The 14,210-nt window shown below is 39.0% G+C and overlaps 1 protein-coding gene across 1 annotated transcript in view; it reads left to right on the top strand.

Moving 5' to 3' along the window:
• BTRC (beta-transducin repeat containing E3 ubiquitin protein ligase) overlaps positions 1 to 14,210 on the top strand; it is an 87,653-nt gene that overhangs the window by 28,817 nt on the left and 44,626 nt on the right. Inside the window, exon 3 of the mRNA XM_010000081.1 lies at positions 6,591 to 6,680. Within this exon, the coding sequence (XP_009998383.1) occupies positions 6,591 to 6,680 (90 nt within the window). The remainder of the gene's footprint in view (positions 1 to 6,590; positions 6,681 to 14,210) is intronic.

Below are 14,210 nucleotides of genomic sequence, written 5' to 3'. Positions count from 1 at the left end.
CAGAAAAGTGTAAAAATTATTTGCCTTTTTTAAAAAAAAAAAAAAAAAAAAAAGCCTGATTCATAAGCCAATGAACTGAGAGAAGACATACTGTATTTCTGCTCTTTTGAGGACAATTTGTTTTCAAGCAGCTACCAGATGGCTAAATACGACATTTCCTTTTTCCTTTTTTTTTTTTTCTTCTTTTCTTTAACAAGAGATCCACTTCTCCTTTTTGTTTTTGTTTGTTTTAATGCTTTTAAATCGCTGAACAACCCTGTGGTGTTTGGGCATTGTGGCATACTCTTTTTTGTTCCCCCCCCAAACTGATGGATGAGGAAAAAAAGATCTTCAGCTTTATTGTGATTTCAGTTAACAGATTAAGTTAAGCAGATTGAAGTAAAGCTTTTTGTTTGTATTGTCTTGAGTTTCCCCGCTGTTTGTTTTAGGTAAGTAATTTTAATTGTATGGAGTAATTAGAAGGTACACACAGCCAAGGGAGCTTTGTTATGATAATTGCTCAAGAAAACCCACTCCCCAACTTCCATTGCCATGTGTTGAGACATGCCACGTCTTCCCTCTAGTGGCAATATTAAGGACTCTGGCTTTCACAGTCGGCAAGGTGTAATTGCAGTGCTGTTTGTTTTAGGTAAGTAATTTTAATTGTATGGAGTAATTAGAAGGTACACACAGCCAAGGGAGCTTTGTTATGATAATTGCTCAAGAAAACCCACTCCCCAACTTCCATTGCCATGTGTTGAGACATGCCACGTCTTCCCTCTAGTGGCAATATTAAGGACTCTGGCTTTCACAGTCGGCAAGGTGTAATTGCAGTATGACGAACTGTGCTTTAGGGAAAATCTTGCAAATGATCTAGTTTTTTGTTTGGCTGGTCTTTATTTTGTCTTAAAACATTGTGTGGAGACTACCCTTCCCAAGGCTGGGCTAGGGATAGCAAAAATTTCATCTTAAGAAAATAATCACAGTGAGTCCTGGATAATGTCTTACAGCTTGACTTAATTCTAGTCTTCTTTTTAATTGCCTTTTTATAAAAACGTTTTTAAATTTGTTGAGATTACTTTATTCTTTCAGAAGAAGCACCTCATTTGAAATAAATAAATAAATTGCATTTATTTTAAATAGTCCATGTGAAAGACCTTTAAAGGGTAATTAATGCAAGTCTCCTAAGACTCTTAAGTAAGATGAAAGCCATCTTTCCAAATCTGCTGGAGTGATTTGTTTATATAACTTCCCACTTCTACAGAATTCTTCTGAGTCTAATAACTTTTTTTTTTTGTAACTGTTTGGCAATTTGTGCTTAGCTACAAAAGCCCTTGTTCAAAAAGAACAGCTTAATAATCTTTTCCCAGAAAATGACTTGAAGGGAGGGTATGGGGTTTGTCTTTTTTGCTGTGTTTTTATTAGTGTTATCTTTCTCTGATAAATCATGTAATTATTAACTAGTGGGGGGGGAAACCTTATTGAACTCCTGGGTTGCAGCTTCTATTAAAAAGTGGAGCTTTGTTCAAAGACTGGGGATTCTAGGAGTAAATGGCCAAAGAGATGGATTTTAGTTGGCAGAAAAGCTGCACACACACACAGTTCCTCCTGGGGTTTGAGGCTTCAGGTTGGCATTCAGCATTTGTCCAGAGCTACACAGACAAGAGTAGAAATGTTTATGTGTTTATGTCAAAGAGGAGGATCATACTTTCTTTAAAAAGAAAAATGTAGCCAAAGACACTTACGGAATGAGATCAGATGCAGCTCTATCTTTAGTGAACCATAGTCTACCATCTCTGTGGCACTTTAAGCCTTTGGCTGAGAGCAAATGCAGCTTTGTGGTTCCCCTGCTTCTGACATGATTTGGTGCTGCCATATATTTGTAGGGTGTTTATTTTTTTCATTAGAGCTTGTTTTGCTATATGGCTGCTTAACACTGTTTTCAAACGGCTTTTGCAAGGTTAAAGGAATGCGGCTTGGTAACAAGTTTGTGTCATTTTAAATATATACCTCCCAGTAAATAAGGAGGAGCCTTGCAATCAATCCCTTTTAGTGTGTTATATGTTTCACCTGACAACTAAGCCCTCTATTGATTAACCATTACTTTGTTAGATAATCTTGTGTCATTGAAGCCACTGTAAAAATTAAACTCTTTAAAATGTTTTACCCTAGCAGCAGTGTGAAAATTGAAAACTTGTTCAGAATTACAGCCAGCTTCCACAAAGAGGGTAGTTTTCAACAAACTGGTTTATGTTTGCATGCTTTATATGCAATATAAAAACATATTAAAGCACTCCAACGCAAAGCTATCTGCCCATGGCTTTGAACTAGGCTACCATTTCAGACTACTTTTCCTTGGTGAAGAACCTCTTATCTTGATGAAAGGTGAAGAGAAACCTGAACAGTTTTGGTGCAAATCAGACAAGATTCGTAAAAGAGTCAAGTTTTAAAGGTGAGCTTGAGAAATTTGCTTTTCTGAGGCTTGGTTCTGGTTTTCATTTTCTTGGGTTTCTTCCAGGTTAGTCAGTGTTCCCATAGGCATCAGAGCAAATGAAGGAAGGTAATCTGATGTTGTAGTTTAGCATGAAGACACCATCAAATATTTCACCTAAAATGTAGGGCTCTGCATTATTACTTGGTATGATATTCACTCTACTTTCAGTTAGGTCTGTTCACTAGTGACTCTTAGTGTGCAAACACAAATATAACAATACCAGATGAGATCAAACCTCCATGTCCAGCAGTAATCTTGTGTCTCACAATAGCCAGTAACTGCTGCCTAGAGAGAAACATTAGAAGAGGGCAGTCACGTAGTACTACCTGCACGATATGTTGTCCCAGCTTCTCATGGCTTGACTTTGTGAACCATATGCAGCTTCTTTGCAACAATATTAAGACATTTCCATTGAGACCTACAGAGTAGCATGACATTACCTCTTTTTTCCCCCTATGGACTATAAGGGAGATCTAGACTTTCATCTGAGATTTTACTTTTAACCTTCTAAAACAAATTGTAGAACATACACATTAATCTTCTTTTTATTCATACCACATGTCTAACGATGTGAAAATTCTTCTGTGAGAATGTGAAAATAAAACTGAAACTTTGTAACTTTGCAAACATAGTAATGGACATTGAACTGAAGATCACTGCATGTTTTATTCTCAAATCTGTGTTCTGATGGGTTGCACCCATTCTACTTGCTCCTTTTAATTTTCTTTTTCCCCCCACAACTTTTATTGAGAAACAAAGAGCTGCTGACAGACTAAATGGTCGTCAGGTAATTTGGCACTTAAATAGATCTGTACATTATGAAACTACTGTGTAAAAGTTGATTCCCACACTAAAAGCATGTTCTTGTCTCCTTTCTGTGGCTGAAAAGGTTGAGAAAGAGGGATTTAAGTATTGTTGGCATGTTGTGAAAGGGCAGAGAGATACTGAGAGCATGGGAATGCCAAGGTCAGTGAGACCCAGTGCCTGCTTGTCCAATGCCAACTTCACATCTCTCGGTGGAAGATGCTGTTGAATGAGAGCAAACGGATCTGGCATATCTTTATGCTGCATTTGCCTCCTGCTCCTGCAGCATCTACCACTGTTGCACTAGGCATGTCAGGGGTATCTCTGCTGAGTACTCTATGGGCATGCTCTCTATGAGTTTGTTTAATCCTTTTTTCCACTTGGTGATGTTGTTTCCATGGTGTCCTGGGGCAGCAAGCTCCAGAAGTTCACTGCCTGCTGTGTGAAGAAGTGTTTCATTGTATCTGTTTTATATTTATGCTATACTAGTCCCATCAAGTGTCACTAGTCCTGGGATTGTGGGATTTGATGAACAAGTTATACTGGAAATTCAGCTGGTGCTGTACGCACCGAAACGTAATGTCTAGATGAAAATTATAAAAATTAAGCAAGACATTGGAGTAATTATTTGTATCTACATTCTGGCATACACATAACTTTTAAATAGTGGAACAGTGAGCTTCTGTCCTTCTCAGAAAGTTCTAGGGCTTTTAGATTTAGCATTTCATATTGTCTCTCCATTATGTGCTCTTTCCCATTTGTAAATGTGAGAGAAAGCCTGTTGCTGAGCCCAGCTTTTAAAAAGCTGGCTTGCTACCAAGGTTTGTGCATACCTGTCTTGGGAGGAAAAAAGCTGACAAGATCTGAGTTCAGTTTATGGTTCAGTTCATGGAGCCACAGGCTTTCAGTTTGCTTTCAGTAATTGTTTCTGTGGCTGAGCTTTTCATCTGCAAAGTGGAGTTAGCTTTCTTCAAGTCAGAACTCCTCATAAAATTTACAGTATGTAGCAGATAAATTGTGCAGAAATAATGCTATAGGAATTTTAGGAATTAAGTTGCAAATGAAAGAAACCAGATTTATGATAAATGGGTTAAATTACACAAATGTAAATAACAAACAAAGAAACTTCTCAACTCTATGATTTTTTGCCTTCAGAATCTGTTTGAATTTAACTAACATGATGCTTATAAAATGAGGTTTGCATGGTTTTGTCTGAACATCAATACAAAGCAGATGGTGTCAACTTTCTGTCCACCAGTTGAGCCACTGCATCTAAACTACAATTTATAGTAGTTTATGTCATTCTGATCTTTATTCTGAGGAGAAAGTGCTGTGCATACCAGTGAGATGGCTTTATGATGTTGGCAAATATTTGCAAGAGGCTAAGTTGAGTCCATCAAACTTCTCTTTGCTTGTGTCCTAATCCCAGTTTTAATCTGAATCTCCCCTGCTCAAAGATGCACTCTGTTCATCAGCACAGCACTTGGAAAGGATTCATGTGTTTGAATTTTTCATTTTCTCCTTCTGAGTCCAGTCAGAAGTTGCTAGCTGGCTGCTAGTTGCAGCAGATACCAGTGTTAAAAATTGTAAGGAGATCTGCTGGAGCTAGGATATTCTGCATTCCTATCCATCACTGGTGGTTCTCTGGTTAGAGAGCTTACTGAGAATTAGAACATGAACTGCTAAAGTGTAAGTAAGGTGGAATGGACTACTGACTTCCTGAATTTCTACAGGAGTGTCTGTACTGTGCAAGACCAATACAGCTCCACCTGAGCCAGTATACTGATTTCCCGTGGTGGACAGTAAGAAGTGCTTAATGAGGACCATAAGAACATTAGAATTTAGAACATAAGAATAATGTTATAAACTGATTGCTAACACTCAGTTCACTTGTGCTCGTTTGCATGTTGCTACTGCCTGCATCTTGTGTGGAGTCAGGCCTGTGGCAGAGGGGCAAAGAGGGGAGATCATTTGTTTGGTGCTCAGCATGGAGGGAGTCTAGCTCAGATGACATAGCTTTGGAGCAGAGGTGGAGGTTTAGAAGCCAGCGTTGCCCACAGGTTTTGTAACCTATGGCATGTTTTGGGTAGAATTAGTTTCAAATTGAACAAATAGAAATCTGTAGCAAGCCCTGAAAGAAAGATCTTCAGAGATTGCCAGTGAATACTACAGGGGGAGAACTGACGGGCAGTTCACTACAAATCTTAGTGCGTCCTCCCCTTAAGGCAATCTTAAAACTATCATGAATGTTAGTATGTTTTACTTAGGGCTCTTGGAAATGTCTTTGTAGCAAGTTTAATTTCATTCTCTTTCATATTGGATTTTCCCCAAACAACTGTTTGAGGTAGCAAAATCTTCTCTGTGGTCCAGTTGCTACTCTTGCAACGAAGCAAGTTTGTGCTTGCTTTTGGGCTGCCATGTTTGCTTGTGAGCAGATTCCTGTAAGTGGTGTCAGGGACTGGGGTTTTAATCTGACACTGGAGCTCTTAGGTGCTACTATACTCCTCCTACTAGTAGAAAATGTGAATTTATTCAAGTAGTAATTTTTTAAATGGTGTTGAAAGTAGGGGGGAGGGTCTCCATTAGAAATTCCTAAATTCTTCAGACGTCTTAGTTCAAGTAGCCAGATTAACCAAAGTGTAATTTTAAGCACATTTCGTAAGTACTGCTCATATACTGTGTTTAAAACGGGATAGATTATGAATATTGTGTCCTGCAAAGACTCTGAAGTCCGCAGCCTCAGTGATAGTCCCCTGGGCAGGACAGTATATGACTTAAAGAAAAAAGACAATCTACTTTAACAGAAAAAGCTTTCAAAAATTTGAAAGATTAAATACAAGAAGTGAGATGTGTCCTGCAGTTGCTCTCTTCTGAATGTAACTTTTCTACTGTCCCCATGTGTTTTTACCTGACAAAGATAGGAGGTTATTTATTAATGGTTGACACACACTGTGATAAACTACCATGTAGAAATCACCTTGCTTTATTGATTCAGTTATGCAGCGTTTTGTGAAAAACCAAGAGATTGAAATCATTTACTTTTTCCTTTTTCAAAGGAAAAGAGGAAGAAGAATCTATTTTTGTTCTTTTTCTTCTCTGTATCTGAAAACTATACAATTGTACATAGCCTCTCAGAGCACATCCATGCGCTCAACATAGGCTTTTGCTGTAAAGTAGTTTATTTTGGTTTGAAACATTTACACCTTGGGAAAAAGGAAATGTAGTAGAGTTGTTGTGAGTTCCTGTGCCAAAAATGTGATGCCTGAAAGAAAATAATACTCTTCAATTCATAACCATTTTAATCTTTCTGCAGACCTACAACAGCTGTGCCAGACTGTGCTTAAACCAGGAAACAGTATGTCTAGGAAGCGCTGCTATGAAGACTGAAAATTGTGTGGCCAAAGTAAGTAAGAAAACAGTTTTGGTTTTCAGGATTTTTTAGCAGATTGTTAATCTAGAAAAAGGTCCTATTAAAAATTATCTTTAGAAAAAAAAACAACTAAACAGAAAGCAAGTGTTTTAGGTAGGCTTTTCTGTTCTTCAGGGTGGAGTTTTCTTCAGACTTGCTGGTTTTCTCAGTTGGAAATGATTACTTGAATCCTGAGGTATTTAGGATTGAAGGGTTCATTCTACTCCACAAATAATAGGCTTTTCCAGAGGGATGACCTGTGCCTGCAGTGTAATTAGCTGTGGCAACTTCAAATGATAAATGTTTGGATATATGCTAAAAATACTGTATGAGCGCTCTTTGTGTCATGGTTTCCTTCCTTAGCTACCAGAGGGAAGGTGCAAAAAAGAAAGACCTTTAAATTAAAATACAGTGAATGCTTTATTTAAGGTAAAAGGGAGATATGGCAGTCAGAACTGTAAGAAAATAGGTATATTAGCCCATCAGAGAAAAGTGTTTCCTTGAGAATTGTCGTAGATGTGATTGAAAAGATGAGGTGCCATTTAGCCACTCTCTTTTCTTAACATTTGTGTAATTAGAATAAAAGATCATGCATATAGGACTGTTGGTGAATGGCAAACATTTGAATCGTGATGCAGTGTGTATGGAAAGGCTGCCTGAAGGATGCATTGAGCCGTTTGTGAGCTTCATATTTCCACTGAAAGGAAAGTTAGAATGGGCATGCAGGACAGATCAGTGCACGCAGCCATCTGTTACCAAAACCAGCTGGCATTTTGTTGCTTCTCTGTCACCACAAACCTGATCACTCAAATGCCCGTTTTCTCTTTCGGTTATTTATTCCTTTATCTTCTTGAAAGTCTTTTTTTCCCAACTTTGAATGATTGTTAAAGGTGCCTTGTCCCTTCAGGTCCCGCTTCTTATTGACCTTTAAGATAATTTCCCAGCTAAATGTTTGTTGAGATTTTGCTGGAGGAATTTGGATGTCCCATTACTTTTGTTTCCTGTCAGGGAATTGGCCATCAGAAAAGTTTGTCATGGTGCTTGCAGGTGGCTTAGTGCTTGTAAACGGTGCTTGATGTACCAGGTCATCTTCCAGTGGAGAAGCACTTCTGAGAAAAGCTACCAAGCATGGCACAAAGTGCTTATATTTAATACCAACACCCCTTTTCTTAGCTTAAGATGACCGGCATCGCACACACTGCTCCCTCTTTCTTCAAGGCCTCACGCATCAATATTGAGATACCTTTTTTCAGACTGAAGCACTGTCCGTCCACCAAGCCCTGTTGTGAAGGAATGTTTCTGTACAGGACAGTAAAGAGTAATTTGCTAACTTATCAACTGGCATTCTTTGTAAGTTGCAGGGAAAATAAGTTTATAACATACATGCATTTTCAGTTGTGGAGAGTAGCATAGGAACACTGTCTTTCTGACCACTCAAGGAAGTCTGTGTTGGGAAACCTTGTCTGCCCAGTCTTTTTTACAGTGTTAGTCTGACTGTGCAGCTCAGTGTCTTGCAAACCTATGAGTTATGTGCGTTTATTCAAGCATTTAAAAATAACACTAGAATATTGTGTTCTGATGAATGTTAGAGTTTGATTCTTGGCTGTGGTTTTCTGGTATTTGTCCTCTGAAACTTGATTGGTGAGACTTGAGCATATATGGGTAGAAGCAAAGAAGGAGCAACAGAGATTGTTTCAAGTGTTTTGACCAAAGAGGTAGGATCTTGAATTAAAAATTGTATCTTGTGATGTTCAGGTGTCACCTCTATGTTCTGTAATATTGATTTTCTTCCATCCTCGGGATTTTTTCCATTAATGTTTTGGCATCTTTTTGCCCATGGCATTTGAGTGATGAACAGGTCTGATGTATATTTAACCAAATGTATTTAAGAAGGAAATGTAATTTTGAGTTGCGTTTTGCTATATGTGTACACACAAATATATATATAAAAATCCTCCTATTTGTCTCTGTGGAAACCAAAAAATGTCTATGGGAGGGTTTCTTCTTTTGATACTAGTTGTGTGCAATCACAATTGTACAGCTTTCTCAGGAATTGGTACTAAGTGCTTAAATAAGGTAGAAGTGTGGCATGAACCTGAGCTCCAAGGACAGGGAGCTTGGTTTTAATGAGGCTTATTGAAATCTGGCCAAATGAGCATCTGTTCCTATTGTTTGTTCCATATTTTGTAAGCCAGTATCTTCAGGCCAGATAATGGTGTTGGTGTGTGCTTCATCCTCAATTAGAGAGGGGCACAGTTAAAAATCCCCTGGCATCTGGTATGTCACTAGGATTCTTGTGATGCTTCTGGGTGTGCAAACAAGTTTCTCTTCTGTTCTGCATCCAGGGCTACTTACTTTCTGTGGTGACCTTCACACTCTCTATTTGCTGTGCAGTGGGGGAGGCTCCAATGTCTCCAGCATCCTCGGCTGAGTCTTTGCTTGGATGGATTACATATATTCCTGTTTTCTTAACTTTGCACCCTTTCATAATGTGGGCTGTATTAGTTTTGCTGTTCACATGCAGTCCATTAAACTTTGCACTTCCCAGGCTCATGGAAATTCTGATTCAAAGTTCTGATCGAAGTGCACTTTTCTTTCCCAGCAAGAGACTGGTATACAGCTGATCTCACAGAGTTCTACAGTCAATTCCCATTTCCTGTATTCATTAGACAGGTCTTTACTGTTTATGAACTCCTGGAGTCAGTTCCAGCTCATCTGTATCTGCTGTATAAAGAAGTATTCTCACTTTCATTTTGCACATTGAATTCTTTCCTACGCATGCCAAAGATAGGCACCCTATGGCATACCTGACAGAGACAGCACAAAGACACCTTCTAAATAGCAGACAGCATTCCCAGGTTTCTACTTAGTTCTGAACTCAGCAGCAGCTGGAAGAGGTTCCCTGCCTTTATCTGAGGCAAGTGAAATTGAAGGAAGAAAAATACAGCCAAGCACACCATCCTTGAAAAATTAGACTTCTGTTTCAGGCCACTCCTTGCTTACCCACCTGTGAAAATTGATCCTGCTTTTTAAGGTCCCAGTAAACCAGGAGATTTCTCAGTCTCCTTCAATCATCCTGTGTCTTCTAGGGAATCTTTCACTGCTGTGCATCATTCTTTTAAATGTGCATTCTGCAGTGATTAGAGAATTGAACCAGGAATCTAGAAGGGGTTTATACCCTTTATTTTAAGCACTGTGATTTTATTCTCTGTGGCCATGATGGCTTTTCTTGCTTCTCTTCAAAAAGGAAACTGACTAACACTCTCCTTGCAGAAATGTTGTGAAATGTAACTGTATGATGCTTTTTTGACCGTTGGATGTAAAGTCCTGTTTATACATGCAGTGATGTTCTGCCTGCTCACCAAGCTTTCTGTAGTGCACAGGGAGACAGAGCTATGTTCTGCTCAATTCTGGGAACACAGGGCTTGGCACTTCAAGTATTCTATGTGAAATTTTGTTTCCAAGATGCATAGTTTTATTTAGCTATAGCTACACATTTTACATTCAAGGATAATTCTGCTAAAGCAAGGAGTGAGTGGAGGTAGTTGGTAATTGAAATCTACCTTCTTTTGTCAGTTCTGTCTGCTTCACTACTTCCAAATTTTTAGAATAAAATAATCTGCACAATAATAACATTGAGCTGAGAATTTGTCTATTAATTCAAAGGAGGAACCATGAGTACTCTTTAATAAACAAACATTTAGGGTTCCAGGCTAGATGTTTCAGTTGGCAGTAGGACAAATTGATCTGAAGTGTCCCTCTTGTACTCTCAAGTCCCTTTATGTCACAGATTGATGGCTCCTCTTCCCTGAGAGTGTCCCTGCATTTACTTAGCATGAACAACACAACCAACTTAGAGTTCTCCTGTGGTCTTCTTCAGATAATGCATAGTTTTCCCATGCTTTTGAAGCTTTTTCAGTCTTTGAGATTGAAATTAGAGGAATTTAATAATGAACAAATAATACTTGACTAGTTACGTTTTATTTCCTGATGCTCTTTCCACTGTTTTAATAAGAAAACCTCCATACCTTAGTTTTTCTTGTTAAGCTTCTGTGTAATGAGGCAGAGGGGCTTCCAACTCTAAACCCCTTGGTAGCACCATCCTTTTTTGTGGCCTGGTAATACCTTTCTCTGGGGTGGCAGCTTCTGAGGACATTGCAAACTGGAGAAACACTGTCTAATAGAGATTTAAGCATGTCATTTTACTCTTCTGTTGTAGGTATTCTCTGTAAAAATGGCGTTGTGTGAACATGGGGTGTTGCAGGGACATTGCTGGGATTACTTTATGTTCAAAAGCTGCCTTGAAACGGAATTCTCAGTATGTAAACAGGACAAGTAGAAAACAGCAAAAAGCTTTGACCTAGTGATGATGTGTGAATTTCTATTTTATATATATATATATATATATATATACATATATATATATATTTACATCAAGACAATCTTTATGCTTTAGCTTCCCCTTGGTCTAATAACCTCTTTGCAAATGACTGAGAAAGAAATGTGATATTCCTGCTCCCCCCACCCCACCATACACATTCTCCAGATTTTGATAGACTTGTTTTATTTATTTCCAAAATTATATCCGCAGGAAACAAGCTGTTTAAATTCAGATTATACTGAAGCAAAATGGTCCTGGTATGAGAAGCAACGTGCTGTTTTATGAGCGCAGAGTCCCTTTTCTCATAACTGATTGATAGTAAATATTTTCCTGAAGAATTATTGCCAACCATGAACAGTGCAACTGTTTCACTTTTTTTTTTCCATGCTACTTTCTGTATCAGCCATTGTCTGTAATTAAGATCTACAATTCACAATGCAGACGTTTGCACTTCCTCTGGGTCTGAGCTATTTATAAGGCATTTCAGCTGTTCAGAGTTTCTTTTGAGTGTTAAACTACATGTAAACAGGCTTCTTTAGTCTTCAGTTATGCAAACACTGTGGAGTAGTTGTCATCTCTGCTCTTACCACCCAAAATTACTTTGTATGTCTTTGAAGCCATGAATTAAAAAAGAATTACCCTTTGTTTTTTTCAATGCAAAAGTTACTATGAAGAAATATTAGTAGTTAACTCATAAATTCTGAGAATCTTTCAGTACATTCTGGAGTTCAAAGCTCTGCAGTAAGGATGGTCAAGTTGATACACAAAGTCTTGATGGGAAGAATGATTTCCCAAGTTAAATCTACTCATTTGAGATGCTTTTACATTTTGGAGCCCTGAATTTGGGATCTCAAGAAAGCAAATTGCATTAGCTGTCAAGTTGAGTTCAGTAACTACTGAAAGGGCTTCCGCACAGATCTTTGAAACTCCTTCCCAGTTTTGACTGGCTATAAGGTAAAATTTCTTCATGGTGATGACAGTCAATGAAAACAGGTTGCTTGCAGATGCTCTGCAGCCTCCATCCTTGGGGGTTTTCAAGGTTACCTGGTTTAGCCTCATAATGCATCCTACTTAGAGCAGGGTATTGGGCTGGAGAACTCCTGAGGTCCTTCCTGAACTGAGTCATGTTGGTATCCTCTCTGTATGCTGACAGTGTAGATAGATGTAAAAGAAGTCTTTTAAAATTTAGAACTTGACTTCGCATCTTTAATCAAAATTCTTCTGCGCCTGTATTGTGTGTAGTGTCACATGCTGTAGTTCCACTCCAAGTGTTTGCCGGTTTGGTGATTGATACTCTGCATAAAGCCTTGAGGTCTTAAGATCCTGTCATGTTAAGCTTGTAAGGAGTGTTCACCAGGATAAGAGTTATAAAACAATCTGGACTTGCACTTATAAAGTACTTCAGGATCTTTGTGCTGGAAATGTTAAACAGTTTGGAATCCAGGTAGTTGGTAGCTTTAAATGGGTGGCAAACATCAAGAGAAGCATCACTTCTTATGTGGTCATCTGTGGTGGCAGCACCCTCAGAAGACAGAGAATACAGATACCATAATTGTGACATTAACTAGATGTGTCTTAATTATTTTTCAAATGCAAGAGTTGAAAAAGTTGTTTGAAAAACAATTCTTGCACTAAAGCTTGCGGTGTGGAGTACTCATTTCATACTGTAACCCACTGCAGAGAAGCCATTGTGGTGACCAAGTGCCACACTCAGAAGGCAGAATGAGTTCTGAGTTTAGCTTAGCAAGAGAGTTGCTAAAAATGAGCCTCTTTTTGTGGACCAGTTGGGGTTAAGGTGGGGTAGACTCCAACGTCTTTGATGTTAGGAGAGGCCAGGGGAGGGGAGATGGTGTGGAGCGAGTTCATCATCAGGCGGTGCTGCAGCACTGCCCAGCCATGCGTGCCGGATCACCCGCACGCAGAGATCACATGGCTCCTCCAAAAGTCAAACGATCAATTCGCCTCGTTTTGGCTCTGTACTTAATGCACAAACAGTGCGATCTGCAGGGCTGTAATTGCATTGTTAGGGCCAAGGAACAAGCCTGTGCCTTTTCAGCAGACAGCTGGCAGGGAAAGAGGCATGTTGTTAGGAAAGAAAAAGGCAAGGCAAATAAAATTACTGCTAACGCTCAGAGATCGGCAGGAGTCCTACTTGCCTAATCTTACCGGTGGGAGCAAGCGGCTGTTGTAATCCAATTATAGCAGCATAAGCAATTTGTTAGACACTCCGCATAATGTAACAATTTCCCAATAAACTCTGACTTGTAATAACGTCGGCAAGAGCCCACATAAATCTGCCCGAATGGTGGGGGCTGGAGTGTTCGGCTGGGGGCTTGTAATTTGTGCCATCAGCACGTTTTGTTGGAGTGTGGTGTGGTGCAGTCTTTCAGTGCAGGAATTTTAAGGAGAAAAGCATGGCACGCCCCTCCAAGAGAAAAACATTAGCAAGGGTCAAAAGAGATACCAAACAAAGCTGGGAGGTGGCTTTTCTAGGGGGGAGGAAAAATCAACCCTCAAATGCAAGGCTCTTGCTGGTGACAATTTAAAAATATTAAAAAGCAGTAATGAAAATTGTAATGATTTAAAGTACAGCAAGAGGAGGAGGGGGAACTGGAATTACATCTGTTTTGGAGGGGGAGGGAGGAAACTACCTTTCCTTATATTTAAGCTGTTTAAATATTAAAAAAGGGGCTTGAGTATTGAAAGGGATGTTCTTTGGTTATAAGACAAGAGAAGCCATGGATCTTGTCCCAAGCAATTAATAATCTACAAAGGGAGAAATTAAACCTTTTCTGGTATCCAGTTACTCTTCTGTTGTCTTTCTTGCAGCTCCAAGCTGGCTTCATGCATATTGGCACAGCATTTTGATGATGTGTCTGAGAAATAAAATGTAGGTCTAGAACCATTCACTTTGAGCATACCCCAGTGAATTTAACTTTTTTGGCACAATGATGAATGTCCCCTCTGGTTCATGCAGATCTACGCAAAGAACTAATCTAATTTAGATATTATTTAAAAGTAAAATCAGTCTGCTGCACTCTGCCTGTCAGTCTTAGAGCACATTGCGAGTTACAGCATCATAGGCACCAGCTTAAGGTTTATGTTTAGCAAGATTTAAGGTAGCGTATTTCTGTTAACCCCTC

This window comes from Chaetura pelagica, unplaced genomic scaffold (genome assembly GCF_000747805.2).
Source record: "Chaetura pelagica isolate M959 unplaced genomic scaffold, ChaPel_1.0 scaffold436, whole genome shotgun sequence".
Classification (NCBI taxonomy): Eukaryota; Metazoa; Chordata; class Aves; order Apodiformes; family Apodidae; genus Chaetura; species Chaetura pelagica.
This window is presented reverse-complemented; position numbering and strand designations above follow the sequence as displayed.